The sequence below is a fragment of the Staurois parvus genome, unplaced genomic scaffold, assembly GCF_062004578.1.
Source record: "Staurois parvus isolate SC_StPar_1 unplaced genomic scaffold, SC_StPar_1.0 ptg000842l, whole genome shotgun sequence".
In the NCBI taxonomy this organism is placed as follows: Eukaryota; Metazoa; Chordata; class Amphibia; order Anura; family Ranidae; genus Staurois; species Staurois parvus.
Window position 1 is genome coordinate 1,126,773 of NW_028318638.1, and position 18,228 is coordinate 1,145,000.

Here is an 18,228-nt window from a genome sequence, read left to right on the forward strand (position 1 = left end):
GCTTTAAAGAGATCCAGCCTGCAAGGCCCTGAATTTTCAGTGTTAAATTGCAGCAGCTATACAGGCTTGCCTATGACAGATGTGGATTATCTCCTGGCAGCACAGTGGCTAAATGGTTAGCACTTCCACCTGACAGTACTAGGGTCATTGGTTCGAATCCCGACCACGGCAACACCTGCCTGGAGTTTGCATGTTCTCCCTGTGCCTGTGTGGGTTTCCTTCCAAAGACATGCTGGTAGGTCAATTGGATCCTATCTAAATTGGCCCTAGTATGTGTATGTATGGATGTAAGTTGGGGACTTTAGATTGTACACCCCTTGAGGGTTAGGGACCTTAGATCGTACGCCCCTTGAGGGTTAGGGACCTTAGATCGTACGCTCGTTGAGCGTTAGGGACCTTAGATCCTACGCCCCTTGAGCGTTAGGGACCTTAGATCCTACGCCCCTTGAGCGTTAGGGACCTTAGATCCTACGCCCCTTGAGGGTTAGGGACCTTAGATCCTACGCCCCTTGAGGGTTAGGGACCTTAGATCCTACGCCCCTTGAGGGTTAGGGACCTTAGATCCTACGCCCCTTGAGGGTTAGGGACCTTAGATCCTACGCCCCTTGAGGGTTAGGGACCTTAGATCCTACGCCCCTTGAGGGTTAGGGACCTTAGATCCTACGCCCCTTGAGGGTTAGGGACCTTAGATCCTACGCCCCTTGAGGGTTAGGGACCTTAGATCCTACGCCCCTTGAGGGTTAGGGACCTTAGATCCTACGCCCCTTGAGGGTTAGGGACCTTAGATCCTACGCCCCTTGAGGGTTAGGGACCTTAGATCCTACGCCCCTTGAGGGTTAGGGACCTTAGATCGTACACCCCTTGAGGGTTAGGGACCTTAGATTGTACACCCCTTGAGGGTTAGGGACCTTAGCTTGTACGCCCCTTGAGGGTTAGGGACCTTCGATTGTACGCCCCTTGAGGGTTAGGGACCTCAGATTGTACGCCCCTTGAGGGTTAGGGACCTCAGATTGTACGCCCCTTGAGGGTTAGAGACCTTAGATTGTATGCCCCTTGAGGGTTAGGGACTGATGTGAATGTATATGTAAAGCGCTGAGTACATTGATGGCGCTACACAAGTACCTGTAGTACTACGCAGTGTTACTTTGTCTAAGCCTGACACTTTAGCTACAGTCACCCGCCAACATCCAAAAACACCTGTCAACATACAAATGCTAAGCCCTACATTGCAGAATTAAGGGTACAGACCATCAATTCGGTCACCTTGACGGTACTCACCCTTCGGTACTTCTCAGACACGCCGCGGCTACGGAGGTCAGCCAGCAAACTCTGCAGGGCGTTGTTGCTGTGTCGCTCATAATGCAAAGCGTAGAGCATCACCAGACGGACGGCGTCCAACTCTGCCAGGCGTTGGTTCTGTAGGAGACGTTTAACATTCTGTACAGAGGAGAGATAGAAAGAAGAATCAGCAACCTGTCTGCTTACCTACCGAGGAAGCAAGGGAAGGTCACATCTCATCTCTCCATCATCACCTTCCACATGTCTTGATTCTGTCCAGCTTTCCTCTCATACATAAACGTAAAGTGGTAGTAAACCGTGACTTTCTTTAAAATAAAAAACCTGCAAGACAATGTCACGATGTGCTAGTATGCATCACATACTGCACAATACTTACCTTAAAATGAATCCCACTGACAGAACTTCCATCTTCACAAGGTCCTTTTGGATTTGTGGGCTCCGGCGGCTTGAATGGCCGAGCTGCGATGACGTCACTCTTGCGCATGCGCCACTTTTTACAGCACTCAGCTCTGAAGGAACGGCACAGGTATACTGTTCCTGCAGAGCGCATGCAGAGCTGTTTTCTACAAATAAAAATCTCAAACAGTGCACGTTTAAGAGACATTTACAGTACCTACAGCAGGGTTTCTTAACCAGGGTTCCATGTAACTATAGGGTTCCTCCAGAGCTTGCTAGGGGTTCCTTGAGCAAGGAGCAATATCCACCTCTCAGATGAGTTCCCACTGACACCATTGATATATTTAGCTTTCTATAAGGGGGTAATTCTTCCCAATGACCACAGATGTAAGGAACATTTTTCCAACTGACCATCACATGAATGTATCATGAGCTGTAGATATAGTCATTTTTAGCAGGGGTTCCCCGAAACCAAAAAGTCATTTCAAGGGTTCCTCTGTGTTGAAAAGGTTGAGAAAGGCTGACCAACAGGTAAGCCTTATTATAGGCGCACCTCTAGGTACAAGTGAGAAAAAAACGACTCTACTAGCAATTTAAAAGAGTGGACCACTGTGTAGGTACATTCTATGGAGAAGGAAGTGGGTAGCCACCACTGACAGGGCTTCCATCTTCACCAAGTCCTTCTTCCGGGTTTGCGGGCTCCGGCAGCTTGAATGGCCGAGAAGGGATGACGTCACTCCCACGCATGCAGGACTTTATACAGCACTCAGCTCTGAAGGAATGGCATAGGCATACCGTTCCTTCAGAGCACGTGCAGCAATGTCTTCTACAAGTAAAAATCTCAAACAGTGCACGTTTAGGAGATATTTACAGTACCTACAGCAAGGTTTCTCAACCAGGGTTCCTCCAGAGATTACTAGGGTTTCCTTGAGCAATGGGCAATTTCTGCCTCTCAGAGAGGTTCCCACTGACACCATTGATATTTCTAGCTATCTATAAGGGGGTAATTCTTCCCAATGACCATAGATGTAAGGAACATTCGTCCCATTGACCATCACACAAATGTATCATGAGCTGTAGATACAGTAATTTTTACCAAGGGTTCCCCGAGACCAAAAAGTCATTTCAAGGGTTCCTCTGTGTTGAAGAGGTTGAGAAAGGCTGACTTATTATAGGCGCACCTGTAGGTACAAGCAAAAAAAAACACGACTCTATTAGCAATTTAAGAGAGTGGACCACTGTGTAGGTACATTCTATGGAGATGGAAGTGGGTAGCCACCACTGACAGGGCTTCCATCTTCACCAAGTCCTTCTTCCGGGTTTGCAGGCTCCGGCAGCTTGAATGGCCGAGCAGCGATGATGTCACTCCCGAGCATGGGTCACTTTTTACAGCACTCAGCTCTGAAGGAAAGGCATACCTTTCATTTAGAACACATTTACCGATGTCTTCTACAAGTAGGAATCTCAAACGGTGCACATGGAAGTGGGTAGCCACCACTGACAAGGCTTCCATCTTCACCCGGTCCTTCTTCTGGGTTTGCAGGCTCCAGCAGCTTAAATGGCTGAGCCGCGATGATGTCACTCCCGAGCATGGGTCACTTTTTACAGCACTCAGCTCTGAAGGAAAGGCATACCTTTCATTTAGAACACATGTACCGATGTCTTCTACAAGTAGGAATCTCAGAAACGGTGCACATGGAAGTGGGTAGCCACCACTTGCAAGGCTTTCATCTTCACCCGGTCCTTCTTCCGGGTTTGTGGGCTCCAGCAGCTCGAGAGGCCAAGCCGCGATGACGTCACTCCCGTGCATGATTTATTTTTTATGGCACTCAGCTCTGAAGGAAAGGCATACCTTTAATTTAGAACGCATGTACCGATGTCTTCTACAAGTAGGAATCTCAGAAACGGTGCACATGGAAGTGGGTAGCCACCACTTGCAAGGCTTCCATCTTCACCCGGTCCTTCTTCCGGGTTTGTGGGCTCCAGCAGCTCGAGAGGCCGAGCCGAGATGATGTCACTCCCGTGCATGAGTTACTTTTTACGGCACTCAGCTCTGAAGGAAAGGCATACCTTTAATTTAGAACGCATGTACCGATGTCTTCTACAAGTAGGAATCTCATAAACGGTGCACGTTTAGGAGATATTTACAGTACCCATAGGTAAGCCTCATTATAGGCGCACCTGTAGGTACAAGTGGAAAAAAAAAAAAGTCTACTAGCAATTTAAGAGAGGGGACCACTGTGCAGGTACATTCTATGGAGATGGAAGTGGGTAGTCACCACTGACAGGGCTTCCATCTTCAACCGGTCCTTCTTCTGGGTTTAATGATGACCTATAATGGCTTTAACAGGGTCATCTATAGAAAACATAGGGTACTGAAGTTTGTTGCCATTTCACGAGTGCATGCAAATTTAAGATTTGACACGGCAGATATCCATTTACTCGGCGCATCCTCATCTTTTATATTTTACCACAAAAAAAACAGTAATTTATTGCTTTTTTGTGCCCTAAAATCAAATGAAGTGCATTTTTTACTGCAATTTTGCATTTCCTAGACCTTTGCGGTAATATCATACGACATGAAAAATTGGAACTACCAATATTTTATTCTCTAGGGTGTCTGCTTTCAGAAAATATATCATGTTTGGGGGTTTTGTGTAATCTTCAGGCCTAAAATGATTTTTTTAAACGTGTGCAAAAAACGCAAAAAGCGGCTCTGGCAGCGAAAGGGATAAAGGATAATCCCGACACGCCCCTTTCCTGAGGAGCAGCCAATCAGTGCTCATTACACTGCAAGGTCTCTCCCCTCCTCGCTAGTCCCCGGGTGCGGTGCTGGAGACAGGCAGGGAGGGGAGGAGGAGATATAGTGCAATGTTAAAAAAATTCAATGTTTGAGTCGCCATAAAGCCCCAGACATTCCTTAACCACCTCAAATTTAACCTCCTCGGCGGTCTGATTCTTTCCGATTTTTTGTGCTCAAAGCGGTACATTATTTTGCATGGAAATATGTAGTTTTTTAATTGTAGGCCTGTAATTTTTAAGAATAACTCACTGAAATCTGTCCGAACAAGAGTCTATTAAACATCCCGGGGATGATAAAATTTGAAATACGAAATCATAAATTATAATATAATAAATAATCATAAAAAATAATAATATAATAATAATACATTTAATTCAATAATATAATCAAACCAAAAACACTGAAATGTGAAATATAGCGCCAAGTTCGCACATTGCTGAGCAAAGTCGCAGAATTGTTTTCAGTGTCTGATGACGAATTTCCCCCACGAATCATTATCACTCAATTCTGCAAGTGGTTCTGATTTACTATCGCTGTTCTCTAGCCGGTCTAAAACCGCTTTTGACGTAAAGGGACGCTTTTTGGACGCCAGGGACGTTTCTAAGTTTCCAGGCAGAAAGAACAGTCAAAATGCAGGCAGGGCGCAGGACAAAGCACTCGGGACAAAATGTATGTGAAATGCATTGAAACAGCAATGTTATACTATGTAATAGTCATTTTTAAAAAATTTCAAATTTGCCGCCGGTTCCGGCGCCCGTACGACACAGGGACCGGAACACGGAAGCTGGATGCCAGCATCGGCCGGAGGAGATGGCCGGGGACGCTGCAGGGGACACATCGCGGGAGCAAAGGACAAGGTAAGTGCTGAAGGGACTCCCTATGCAGCACCGCATGGTAAGCCCGAGTGTAGCTCGGGGGGGTTACCGCTTTTGGTACTGAAACTCTACCCTGAGCTACACTCGGGAATACCGCCAGGGAGGTTAAATACGGTTTCGGTTAAATTTTTTTTTCTTTTTTTAAATCGGGACAAGTAGATTGGGACCCAGATTTAGTCCCTGGACAAGTAGTTTTTTCAAAAATATCCACACCCCTGAAGGTACAAGTGACAAATCAGAGATTACTACCATTTTAAAGCTACAAAACCAACAAAAACCTGGCAAGAGTTCTAAAGGTAAATAAAAAAAAAAAAAGTTTTAGTTGGGAGATGTAGTTTAACCCCTTCAATACCGGTCACTTTCACCCCCTTCCTGCCCAGGCCAATTTTCAGCTTTCAGCGCTGTCGCACTTTGAATTACAATTGCGCGGTCATGCAACACTGTACCCATATGAAATTTTTATATTTTTTTTCACACATGTAGAGCTTTCTTTTGGTGGTATTTAATCACCATTGAGTTTTTTATTTTAAAAAAAAAAACAAAAACCTGAAACTTTTGAAAAAAAAACAAAAAAACGCACTTTTCTTCGTTTCTGTTAAAAAATTTAGCAAATAAATACAATTTCTTCATAAATTTAGGTCAAAATGTATTCTGCTACATTTCTTTGGTGAAAATAATAACATTGAATTTGTATTTTTTTTTTCAAATGCTTCTATTTTTGATTACATTTTTCTTTTTTTTACTATTTTATTTTTCAGTACACTGTGACCAAAGCAATATAATGTTACCATAGTAACATTGAACTACTCTGGGCATGTGATCGGGATTTTTTTTTTTTTTTTTTTTTTTACACATTGTGATTGCTAATACCGATGTATTTTATTGATATTTGCAATCACTGTTACTGAATGAGACTGATTCAGTCTTTTGTTATGATTAGCTGTGATTAGGCAAAGCTGATCACATGATACAGATGGGCTGTGATTGGCCCCTTCTATATCATGTGACTGCCTTGACCAGTCACAGCTAACAACATAATTGTATACAATGGATGGCATGACAGGAAGCCATCCATTGTATACTATCGGTATGTGATCTGCTGTGATTGGTCACATGACACTGGCAACGGGCCGGTGTAGTGATATGGACACAGCCGGTGACAGATCGCGCTGCTGTGTGGCCCCGCACTCCTGTGCGAATCACATGCGATTTCTGTGCGGTGCGACCTGAGGCATACATTTTGCATGGCTCTAATCGCACCGCACCAAAAATGTGCAGGACCCTTTTTTTTGGTCCGCACTAGAATCAGATCGCATGGGTATTCACATGCGATCCGATTCTGCACATCGCACTGTGTTTTGCGGACCGATTTTGGGGTGTTAACATACACACCTGCAGCGATTCGCATGAACGGGGTGCGATTCTGATGCGGTGCAGCATTTGCAATGCAAACGCTGTGAATTCCGCATCAGTGTGAACCAGGGCTTAAATTGAACCCTTCCTCTGTAGAGCAGCATACAATGAGTGGAACTACACTGAAGTGACGTATCCTATTTAATCGACATCCTAGAACACAGGTGTCAAACACAAGGCCGAATCTGGCCCTCCAGGCCTTTTCACGTGGCCCTTGCACCTCTCCTGCAGGTACCCCCTTGTCTCCGCTCCCACTTTGTCTCAGCACTCAGCAGCAGAGAGGAGAATAGAACTCCTCTGCCAAATCCTGCACCTCTCATTGCAGCTGCAGCACCCCCTCATTTCTGCCTCCCCTGGTCTCAGCATTCAGCAGACTCTGGTAACTGACTCCTCCTCTGGTCCTCCTCCAGACCCTGAATTTTCTGCTTTCCAGCTCAAAGAAGGTGCACAATGATATTAAGGAGGGTTTGGGATTCTTGACATTCTTCTATAACGGGGGGGGGGGGGGGGGGTGCTCTGGACATCTAGTCTTACAGATACAACCGGCCCTTTGAGGGCAACCATAATCCGGATACGGCCTGCCATGAAATGGAGTTTGACACCCCTTTCCTAGAATCATCATGGTTACACACCCCATCAATCCACCCTTCGACAAACAAAAATTTGTATTTTCGTGGCTCAGAAAGCCAAGCGGGAACACTAATCCTGGTTTTCCGAACCAAATTTGTTTTCACCATAAACAGCACAAAAGCAGTGTCTGGAAACATACGGCACACACGGGGTTAATCACCCTCATGCAGTTGGCATGTAACCTTCTGCATGCGGTCAGAAAGCAGACGAAACATTAAAGGTTGATGGAACAGGCGCAGTGTGCCAGTGACGTTTATGTGTGCGCACTACACAGCCGGACTATTGTCTGCCCGTATCCTACTCACGGTGACAAAGCCCCAGAGTCATTCAGCATCCCTGACCTATACACAAGGCTGTGTCATTGTACCCCCCCGAGAACAGGACGGCCTAGGGTGACCTCACCACATCGGGGCGCTCAGACTGTTAATTGGGGCTTTGTCCGCAAAAAACGGACCGCTGAAGGACTTGTACAATGGCTGCGATTTAGAACGCAGGCATACGGCCTTTGAAGTTGCTGGAGAAGGGGCCTGGCGACCTTCTGAAAGTCAATGTCACATGCATTTAAAAGGACGTGGTAATGAAAATGAATTTGTTTTTAAAGTGGAACTCAAAACTTTCATTCCTAGAATGAAAAAAAAAAAAAAAAAAAAAAAAAAAAAAATCGCATGCAAAGCTGATTTTATCAAAAGAATTTCTGTTTTGTTTCAGGAGGTGCCCTCTTAGAAAAAGTAGATATCTAAGCATTTCCTGTTGCTACGGAAACTACGAGGATCTGAAAAAAAAAAAAAAAAACCTTTTCAGATTCCTTTTCCCCCTTCTCTGTTCCCCTCTTCATCCTCACCCGGCCCAAAACATGTCAGAGTAAAGCTAGGTCTGGGCAGACTTTTTTGTGATCTTGTTCTGGAACAATAAAGTTTTGCAAAGCCCACTGTCATTTTCCTGCGGTCGAGTTCCTTGCTTGTATTAAAAAGCTTGCCTGTCACAGACAACTAGGGGTCATGTCACCAACTATTTTTAAAGTGATTAAATTGTTTTCTGACAAAAATTAACCAATCACAGCTCTCGCAGTATTTCTCAATGGCTGCAAGAATGGCCAATCAGTGATCACATGAATAGTAGTAATGCAGGCCATAGACAGGTCGTTTATCGGTCAAATTTTCGTCCGACCGAAAAATCGGCCAATATTCACACCGTTAGTGGGGCAATGCCGTCGGCCGTTTTTTCGCGAATCTTCTTGTTTCTTTTTATCGGTCATGCTGGAAAATCTACAAAAAACGGACGTTTTTCGTAAGCATTGGTGGCAGCAACGACCGATTTTACGTTTATCGCCCAACAATTTGGCTGATAAACGGCCCGTCTATGGCCAGCCTAAGCAAGATGTCACTTCTTGACATCATTGCTTACTACTTCTGAAATCTGCGAATGATCACAGAGATCACATGGTACAGGGCTATTCACAACAGCCTTGTACTATGTGACAAACTGTGACCAATCACAGCTCTTACAGTATTTCTCAATGGCTGCAGGAATGGAGAGAAGGAGAAATGATTGCTTTTACAGCCTTTATGGGTGGAAAAGCAATCAGTGTAAAAAAAAAAAAAATCATCACCCCCCACATGTAGTACAGTGTCACTATGGTGACACTGTACTGCTAGGGTGACAGTATGTTAAAAAAAAATATAAAAAAAATAAAATAAAAAAGTAAACAAATTTTTTCAAAAATTATAATTTTTGGTTATAAATTAATTTGGTTTTTTTTTTTTGTATTAAAAAGCTGAATAAATTTTGTCCAAGATATATGAAGAATGATTATTTGCAAAATTTTATAAGAAAAACACTTTTTTTCAAAATTTTTGGACTTTTTCATTTATATAGCAAAAAAAATAAAAATCCCAGTGGTGAATAAATACCACCAAAATAAAGTTTTTATCTGTCTCAAAAAAATGCTAAAAAATTCATATGGGTACAGTATTGCATGACTGCGCAATTGTCAAAGTGTGTTTGCGCTGAAAGCTGAAAATTGGCCTGGGCAGGAAGGGGGTGAAAGTGTCCGGACTTGAAGTGGTTAATGCACAAAAACATGATATAATACCACATTTTTTGGTAAAATATAAAAGATGTTGTTAAACCAAGAAAACAGATACCAAACATGTCATGCTTTAAAATCTCGCACGCTCACGGAATGGCGACAAACTACAGTACTTTAAATTATCCATAGGCGACGCTTTAAAAGCCTTTACAAGTTACCAGTTTGAGGTAACACAGGAGGTCTGGGGCAAAAATTATTGCTCTGATGTTCACAGTTCACGTGTGGTGTGATCACTGTATGAATATGCGTGCGGGACTCACGCATGCGTGAGCACAACGTGACAGGGGTGCTTTAAAATTCTTATTTTTTTTTATTTTATGGACTATTTATTTTTTAAAAACACACTTTAATGAATTTGAATGCACAAAAATATAATATAATACCACGTTTTGGTAAAATATAAAAGATGTTGTTAAACCGAGAAAATAGATACCAAACATGTCATGCTTTAAAATTGCGCACGCTCACGGAATGGCGACAAACTACAGTACTTTAAATTATCCATAGGTGACGCTTTAAAAGCCTTTACAAGTTACCAGTTTGAGGTAACACAGGAGGTCTGGGGCAAAAATGATTGCTCTGTCCACGGTTCACGTGTGGTGTAATCACTGTATATATATGTGTGCGGGACAAACGCATGCGTGAGCACGAGGTGACAGGGGTGCTTTAAAAAATGTTTTTAATTTTTTTTTACTGTTTATTTTTTCACTGTTTCTTTAATAAAAAAAAAAAGTGATTGCTTATATAAAAAAGGAGAAAAAAGATTTATAAAAAAAACCCAAAAAAAACCAAACAAACAAACAGTAATTGTTTATGATACTATATCAAACAACTTCAGTCAGTTATGCAGGCCATACATGGTTCGAATTCCGAACGATTTTTCATCCGAAAATCAGAAATGTTGTTCGCTCGGTAATCCGATGGTGCCATCATTGATTTCGAAAATCGGCCGACCGAGTCATAAAGTTCACCCCATATAACAGGCGAAACTTCTGTTCCTTCCTTCACGGCTCATGCGCATATTCTTTTCGGAAAAACGATCGCACGATTTGACCATCAATGAGTCGAAAATCGGTAGTTTTTCACAAATTTTCCAACATGCCTGATCACCGAAAAGGGGAGGAACCACGAAAATCGTCCGGTGCCATTGACCTACTAACAGAGCGAAAATCGGCCGATTATTCTTAGGTCTGCTTTTCAGACGAAAAATTGGTCGATTTTCGACCCATGTAAGGCCTGCCTTAGGCATTACCTCTACTTTAATCAATCTCAAAACAGGAATATATTTTGTGGAAAGAGCTGGTAATTTTCTGCACAGCCAATCAAAAGGTTCTTTTGAAACAAAGCAGAGCCCGCACCGATCAACAGGGAATTCATCAGCAGATCTCTTGCTGAATAGGATGGATGTAATTGTTTTGATATCTGAGCCTAGCGGACATGGGCGGACCCATGACAGCTCTATGGGCAATCTCCGATGCATCACATTCAGCTCTGGAAAAACGGAAAAGAATGCAGTCCTTTTAGGGTTTTTTCTGGTCTGGGAGGTAGGCGGGTGTAAACGGACACAAGTCCATATTCACCCACCTGTCCATAGAGCTGCACGGGGCATCTGATCAGGTCCACCTGAAAAATTGACAGGCAGATCTGATCAGAATGCCTGCGTGAAAGGGGCACAAGAAATGCAGGTTGCGGACTGGTGGAGAGGGCACAGAGATAATTTCATCAGCGAGCGCGAAGGTGTGCATATGAATTCTATCAATTCCTTCTGTAATGAATTCTATTACCTGCAGGGCATTGGAGTGGTCATTCTGACAGGACAGTTCTTGCTCCACCTCAGAGACCTCCATTAGATGGCGCTCACTGACCAGCCGTGACAGCTCCCCCACCACCGTCACGTGCTTGGACACCGCTCCGGACATCTTCTTGAACTGCGGGTAATTTTCTACAAATGCCTGACCGAGACAAACAATCAATGAGAGCGATGTACTGGTGATCGCTGGTCACTTCTTGAACATGCTTGTTGCCTGGCTGTCATCCTCCCCAGCTAAAGCCAGAACTGCAGAACTGGATACTTTTGTCGAGTCAGGGAAGCAAAGCAGGAGATCTACTAAAACTGGAGAGTGCAGAATCTGGTGTAGCTCTGCATAGAAACCAATCAGCTTCCAGGTATTATTACCAAAGCTTCACTGAACAAGCTCAAGTTAGAAGCTGATTGGCTACCATGCAGAGCTGCACCCGATTCTGAGTGCACCAGTTTTAGCCTAGATTCACATGTTCTAAAATCGCTTTGTAGGACGATCCCACCCTGTGATTTACATGCAGTTGTGCTTGAACAGCAATCTGTTTATCACGCGATTTTACATTATCTGCATTTTTGGAGCTGCTGGCCCCATAGAGTCCCTCCGTCCTTCAGTCCAGCCTTCCATGTCCGTCCTTCCATCCTTCAGTCCAGCCTTCCGTGTCCGTCCGTCCAGCCTTCCTTCAGTCCGTCGTTCCTGCCACCCTTCAATCCGTCCTTCCTTCCTTCAGTCCGTCCTTCCTTCCTTCCTCCCTTCAGTCCGTCCTTCCTTCCTTCCTCCCTTCAGTCCGTCCTTCCTTCCTTCCTCCCTTCAGTCAGTCCGTCCTTCCTTCCTTCCTTCCGTTCTTCAGTCCGTCCTTCCTTCCTTCCTTCCTTCCTCCCTCCCTTCAGTCCATCCTTCCTTCCTTCCTCCCTTCAGTCCGTCCTTCCTTCCTTCCTCCCTCCCTTCAGTCCGTCCTTCCTTCCTTCCTCCCTCCCTTCAGTCCGTCCTTCCTTCCTTCCTCCCTCCCTTCAGTCCGTCCTTCCTTCCTTCCTCCGTCCCTTCAGTCCGTCCTTCCTCCCTTCAGTCCTTCCTTCCTTCCTCCCTTCAGTCCGTCCTTCCTTCCTTCCTCCCTCCCTTCAGTCCGTCCTTCCTTCCTTCCTCCATTCAGTCCGTCCTTCCTTCCTTCCTTCCTCCCTTCAGTCCGTCCTTCCTTCCTTCCTCCCTTCAGTCCGTCCTTCCTTCCTTCCTCCCTCCCTTCAGTCCGTCCTTCCTTCCTTCCTCCCTCCCTTCAGTCCGTCCTTCCTTCCTTCCTCCCTCCCTTCAGTCCGTCCTTCCTTCCTTCCTCCCTCCCTTCAGTCCGTCCTTCCTTCCTTCCTCCCTCCCTTCAGTCCGTCCTTCCTTCCTTCCTCCCTCCCTTCAGTCCGTCCTTCCTTCCTTCCTCCCTCCCTTCAGTCCGTCCTTCCTTCCTTCCTCCCTCCCTTCAGTCCGTCCTTCCTTCCTTCCTCCCTCCCTCCCTTCAGTCCGTCCTTCCTTCCTTCCTCCCTCCCTCCCTTCAGTCCGTCCTTCCTTCCTTCCTCCCTCCCTTCAGTCCGTCCTTCCTTCCTTCCTCCCTCCCTTCAGTCCGTCCTTCCTTCCACCCTTCAGTCCGTCCTTCCTTCCACCCTTCAGTCCGTCCTTCCTTCCTCCCTCCTTCCTTCCTTCCTCCCTTCAGTCCCTCCTTCCTTGCTTCAGTCAGTCCTTCCTGCCTTCCTTCCTCCCTTCAGTCTGTCCTTCCTCTATATACCACAAAATTGCATTGCACTTACTCAGAAATCACACATGACCCTTTTGTAAAAACGCAGTGCGATTCAACCACACATATCTGAACACCCTCCATAGAAACACACATTCTGCCAACTGTCACCCGATTCCTGCTGATAGAAACACACTCAAAATTGTATATATGTGAACCAGGGCTTAGTAAATCTCCCCCAAAGCATTCAAGCCACAAGATCAACACGAAAGTCAAGCAACTGCCATTTTCAACGGATGACCAGCAATGGATACCCATCTTTTTCTTGTGGAACAGGAGTCAGACAGAACGGCCAATGAAATACCAGCTTCTACTAATCCAAAATGTGATTGGCTGCTGTGCTGAAACCAGTCTAGAACACTCCATTAATTATGTGCAGATGTACCTTCATGTCTGAAATGGATTCCAGTTTCTGCTGCTCTTTAGGCTTCTTCTTTTGAAAATCTTCCATAAGATTTTTAATGTTGGTCCCGATTTCTCCAAAATTCAAGTACATGTTCTGTAAGGGAAAAAAAATGTATATATTTATGAACTTCATGTACAGTTGTGCTCAAACGTTTGCACCCCCCGGCAGAAATTGTGAAATTTTGGCATCTATATTAAAAATATGACTGGTCATGCCAAAAAATGCTCTTTTATTGAAGGATGATGATCATAGGAAGCCATTTATTATCACAGAGTTGTTTGGCTCCTTTTTTAATCATAATAACAGAAATCACCCAAATGGCTATGATCAGCAGTCTCCGCCCCCTGCATCAGCAGTCTCCGCCCCCTGCATCAGCAGTCTCCGCCCCCTGGAATGTTTGGCCTTGGTACAGACACACAAGGTGACACACACACGGGTTAAAATGCCAATTAGAGGTTAATGTCCCACATCTGTGGCTTTTTAAATTGCAATTAGTGTCAGTGTATAAATAATCAATGAGTTTGTTAGCTCTTACGTGGAAGCACTGACTAGGCTAGATACTGAGCCATGGGGAACAGAAAAGAACTGTCAAAAGTCCGGCGTAACAAGGTAATGGAACTTTATAAAGATGGAAAAGGACATAAAAAGATGTCCAAAGCCTTGAATATGTCAATCATCACTTCCACTAAGAAGTAGAAAATTCAGGGACCTCTTGATTCCAAGCCAAGGTCAGGTACCAAGAAAGATTGAAGCCACAACTGCCAGAAGAATTGTTCGGGATACAAAAGGGAAACCCATAGGTAACCACAAGAAAAATCCAGGCTGCTCTGGAAAAAGACAGTGTGGTTGTTTTGAAGGACGGAGCAGCAGCTGGGATGTGTGCATGCTCGGGTGCCCCCATAGCAAACTGCTTGCTGTGGGGGCACCCGACAGAAGGGAGGGGCCAGGAGCACTGGTGGGGGACCCGAGAAGAGGAGGATCCGGGCTGCTCTGTGTAAAACCACTGCAGACAGTAAGTACAGACATGTTTGTTATTAGAAAAAAAAAATGAAGCCTTTAGAATCACTTTACCATTTGTTGACATTTTATACATAACCTCATGTTACTGGAATCACAGGAGAGTGCTTTTTGTGCAGCGCAGGAGTGATTTCTTGCAAAAATTTGGATCTTAAACGCTCCCAGGATCTCATTTAACTTTTCTCCAATTTTTGTTTTTCTCTGCAGGTACAGGGTGGCATTTTGGCACGGGGGTGAGGGCCTGATCTAAGTGCAAGGCCCTCTGTGACCGAGACCCTTCAGCTTGGCAACACAATGAGATCTCTGTGCTTCTGCAGTTACCAGGCTTACTTTAGAGCAGCCTTTCTAAACCAGGGTGGGTGCCTGGGCACCCCGGGGTGCCTTGAGGTTTCTTTGGGCACACTTGCCCAAAACCTGTATACAAGCCAGCGGGTGGAACAAGCCTGCCTTTTAGTTACACAAAGTCACAGGTTACCATTGTGCACCTTTACGACCTTCTAGCCGCCGGCGTCCTGACAACCAATGACATCATCAGTTGATAAGGAGGATGTCAGCTGCCTGCACAGCATCCTAGTTTTCCCCTCCCCCGCCCCTCTCCATCAGTGCTGGGGTCACATTAGCTCAGTGATGGAGAAAAACTGAGGGAGAGGAGAAACATTGGAATACTAGTCAGTACCAGTGTGCAGAAGTGTATTTGTTTTGGAAGAATAAATCCCCTCTAATGTGGGGTGTCCTACATGTGTGGATGTGGCTGCGTTACATAAAACTATTAGAACAGTTCTTCACATTTTAGAATGGGGTGCCTCAAGACTGTCGAAAATTTTAAAGGAGGCCTCAGGACTGTCCGTCATTTCAAAGGGTGCCTCGACACTGTCCGTCATTTCAAAGGGTGCCTCGACACTGTCCGTCATTTCAAAGGGTGCCTCGACACTGTCCGTCATTTCAAAGGGTGCCTCGACACTGTCCGTCATTTCAAAGGGTGCCTCGACACTGTCCGTCATTTCAAAGGGTGCCTCGACACTGTCCGTCATTTCAAAGGGTGCCTCGACACTGTCCGTCATTTTGAAAGGGTGCCTCGACACTGTCCGTCATTTTGAAAGGGTGCCTCGGGACTGTCCGTCAGTTTAAAGGGTGCCTCGGGACTGTCCGTCAGTTTAAAGGGTGCCTCGGGACTGTCCGTCAGTTTAAAGGGTGCCTCGGGACTGTCCGTCAGTTTAAAGGGTGCCTCGGGACTGTCCGTCAGTTTAAAGGGTGCCTCGGGACTGTCCGTCAGTTTAAAGGGTGCCTCGGGACTGTCCGTCAGTTTAAAGGGTGCCTCGGGACTGTCCGTCAGTTTAAAGGGTGCCTCGGGACTGTCCGTCAGTTTAAAGGGTGCCTCGGGACTGTCCGTCAGTTTAAAGGGTGCCTCGGGACTGTCCGTCAGTTTAAAGGGTGCCTCGGGACTGTCCGTCAGTTTAAAGGGTGCCTCGGGACTGTCCGTCAGTTTAAAGGGTGCCTCGGGACTGTCCGTCAGTTTAAAGGGTGCCTCGGGACTGTCCGTCAGTTTAAAGGGTGCCTCGGGACTGTCCGTCAGTTTAAAGGGTGCCTCGGGACTGTCCGTCAGTTTAAAGGGTGCCTCGGGACTGTCCGTCAGTTTAAAGGGTGCCTCGGGACTGTCCGTCATTTGAAAGGGTGCCTCGGGACTGTCCGTCATTTGAAAGGGTGCCTCGGGACTGTCAGTCATTTGAAAGGGTGCCTCGGGACTGTCAGTCATTTGAAAGGGTGCCTCGGGACTGTCCGTCATTTGAAAGGGTGCCTCGAGACTGTCCGTCATTTGAAAGGGTGCCTCGAGACTGTCCGTCATTTGAAAGGGTGCCTCGAGACTGTCCGTCATTTGAAAGGGTGCCTCGAGACTGTCCGTCATTTGAAAGAGTGCCTTGACTGGAAAAAAAGGTTGAGAAACACTGCTGCGGAGAATACATCAACCACAGGATAATGAGAAACTGAAAAACATATTAAAAGGAGACTAGCCCCACCTACTGACTGAATACCAGAATGCATATTACTCATATACATTATTGTAAAGATGACTGAATACATTAAAAACAAAAAGGACAGATTCCTGACCATACAAGTGTGCAAATCCTCCATACATTCCCTTTAAGGCCCCATGCACACAGGACGTTAAAGAAAAAAAATAAATAAAAACTCTCCTAGAAGGTGTCCACCTAGCAGCAGCATTTAATAAAAAAATGCCTGGTGCTTGTAAAAGTGTAACTCTTTTATAAATGTTTAGGCGCGTTTACAAGCTTCAAGCACTTCGGCGTTAAATTAATTTAATTGGCCAGAATGCAAATTTATTCTGGCCGTTGAAATGAATGAACGCTGAAGCATTAAAACGCGCCTAGAAGTGTTGAGCGTTTTTCCTGCCAAAACACTGCTGGTCCTGGATGCCTGGCTCTGGGGGTTATTTTCAGGCTGGTAAACGCTTCTAAGTCCTCATGCACACTGGTGGGGGGGGGACGTTTTGAGAACACTGGTAACGTTAGCTGTGTAAAGCCACTTTAAAAACGTGTGTTTTTCAGCTTTTTTTTATCATTTTTGCATTAGTGTATAGCGGCTTTTTCACGCATTTGCGTTTTTTAGCTTTTTTTTTTTTTACCATTGTGCCATTTTACCGCGTTTTTACAGCTACAATAAAAAAAACCTCTAAAATCCCACTAGTCCTGTTTTTTTTTTTCCAGCCAAAAAACATCCAGACACTTCCACCCCCTTCCTCTCCAGGCCAATTTTCAGCTTTCAGCGCTATTGAATGACAATTGCGCAGTCATGCAACACTGTGCCCATATGAATTTTTTAGCATTTTTTTTTTTAGACAGATAAAACTTTATTTTGGTGGTATTTATTCACCACTGGGATTTTTATTTTTTTATATATATAAATGAAAAAGTCCAAACATTTTGAAAAAAGTGTTTTTCTTATAAAATTTTGCAAATAATCTCTCTTCATAAATCTTGGCCAAAATGTATTCAATTATCTTTTTTATATTATTATTTATGGTTTTTTTTTAACATACTGTCACCCTAGCAGTAGTGTCACCATAGGGACACTGTACTACTTGTGGGGATTGATGATTTTTTTTTTTTTTACACTGATTGCTTTTACACCCATAAAGGCTGTAAAATCAATCATTTCTCCTCTCTGGCTGCATTCCTGATGAGGATTACCGAGCATCTCCAACAGAGAGGAAGTATTGTTTTGTTTACTAACAGTCTTCCTCCCAGTCAGCTCAGGCACACTGCACAGCACAGCCATCCCAATCAGTGTGCTTACAGTGAAGAACACACCCCCCGCCCCCACCCCCAGTAAACCACTCCCAGCAAACCACTCCCAGCACACATTTAAGGCTTTGATCGCCCCTCACATTAACCCCTTCCTGTCCAGTGCCATTAGTACACTGTCAGTGCTGTTTTTTTAGCACTGATCATTGAATTGGTGTTACTGGGGGTGACACCAAGTTAGTCCCCCCCCCAGTGTCAAAATGTCCGCCGCAGTCCAGCTAAAAGTTGCTAATCTGCCCAGTGCCATTAGTACAGTGTCAGTGATTTTTGTTTTTGTTTTTTCAGAACTGATCACTGTATTGGTGTTACTGGGAATGTCAGTGACACCAAGACAGTCCCCCCCCCCAGTGTCAGAATGTCTGCCGCAGCCCCATTATGAGTCACTGATCGCCACCATTACTAGTAGT

The 18,228-nt window shown here is 45.0% G+C and overlaps 1 protein-coding gene across 1 annotated transcript in view; it reads right to left on the minus strand.

Annotated features, from left to right (window-relative positions):
- The window catches only part of VPS45 (vacuolar protein sorting 45 homolog), a 66,210-nt gene that overhangs the window by 25,538 nt on the left and 22,444 nt on the right, over nucleotides 1–18,228 (minus strand). The window contains exons 9-11 of the mRNA XM_089655498.1: nucleotides 13,464–13,577; nucleotides 11,290–11,457; nucleotides 1,279–1,437 (exon numbers count right to left, since the gene is read on the minus strand). Of these exons, the coding sequence (XP_089511624.1) occupies nucleotides 1,279–1,437; nucleotides 11,290–11,457; nucleotides 13,464–13,577 (441 nt within the window). The remainder of the gene's footprint in view (nucleotides 1–1,278; nucleotides 1,438–11,289; nucleotides 11,458–13,463; nucleotides 13,578–18,228) is intronic.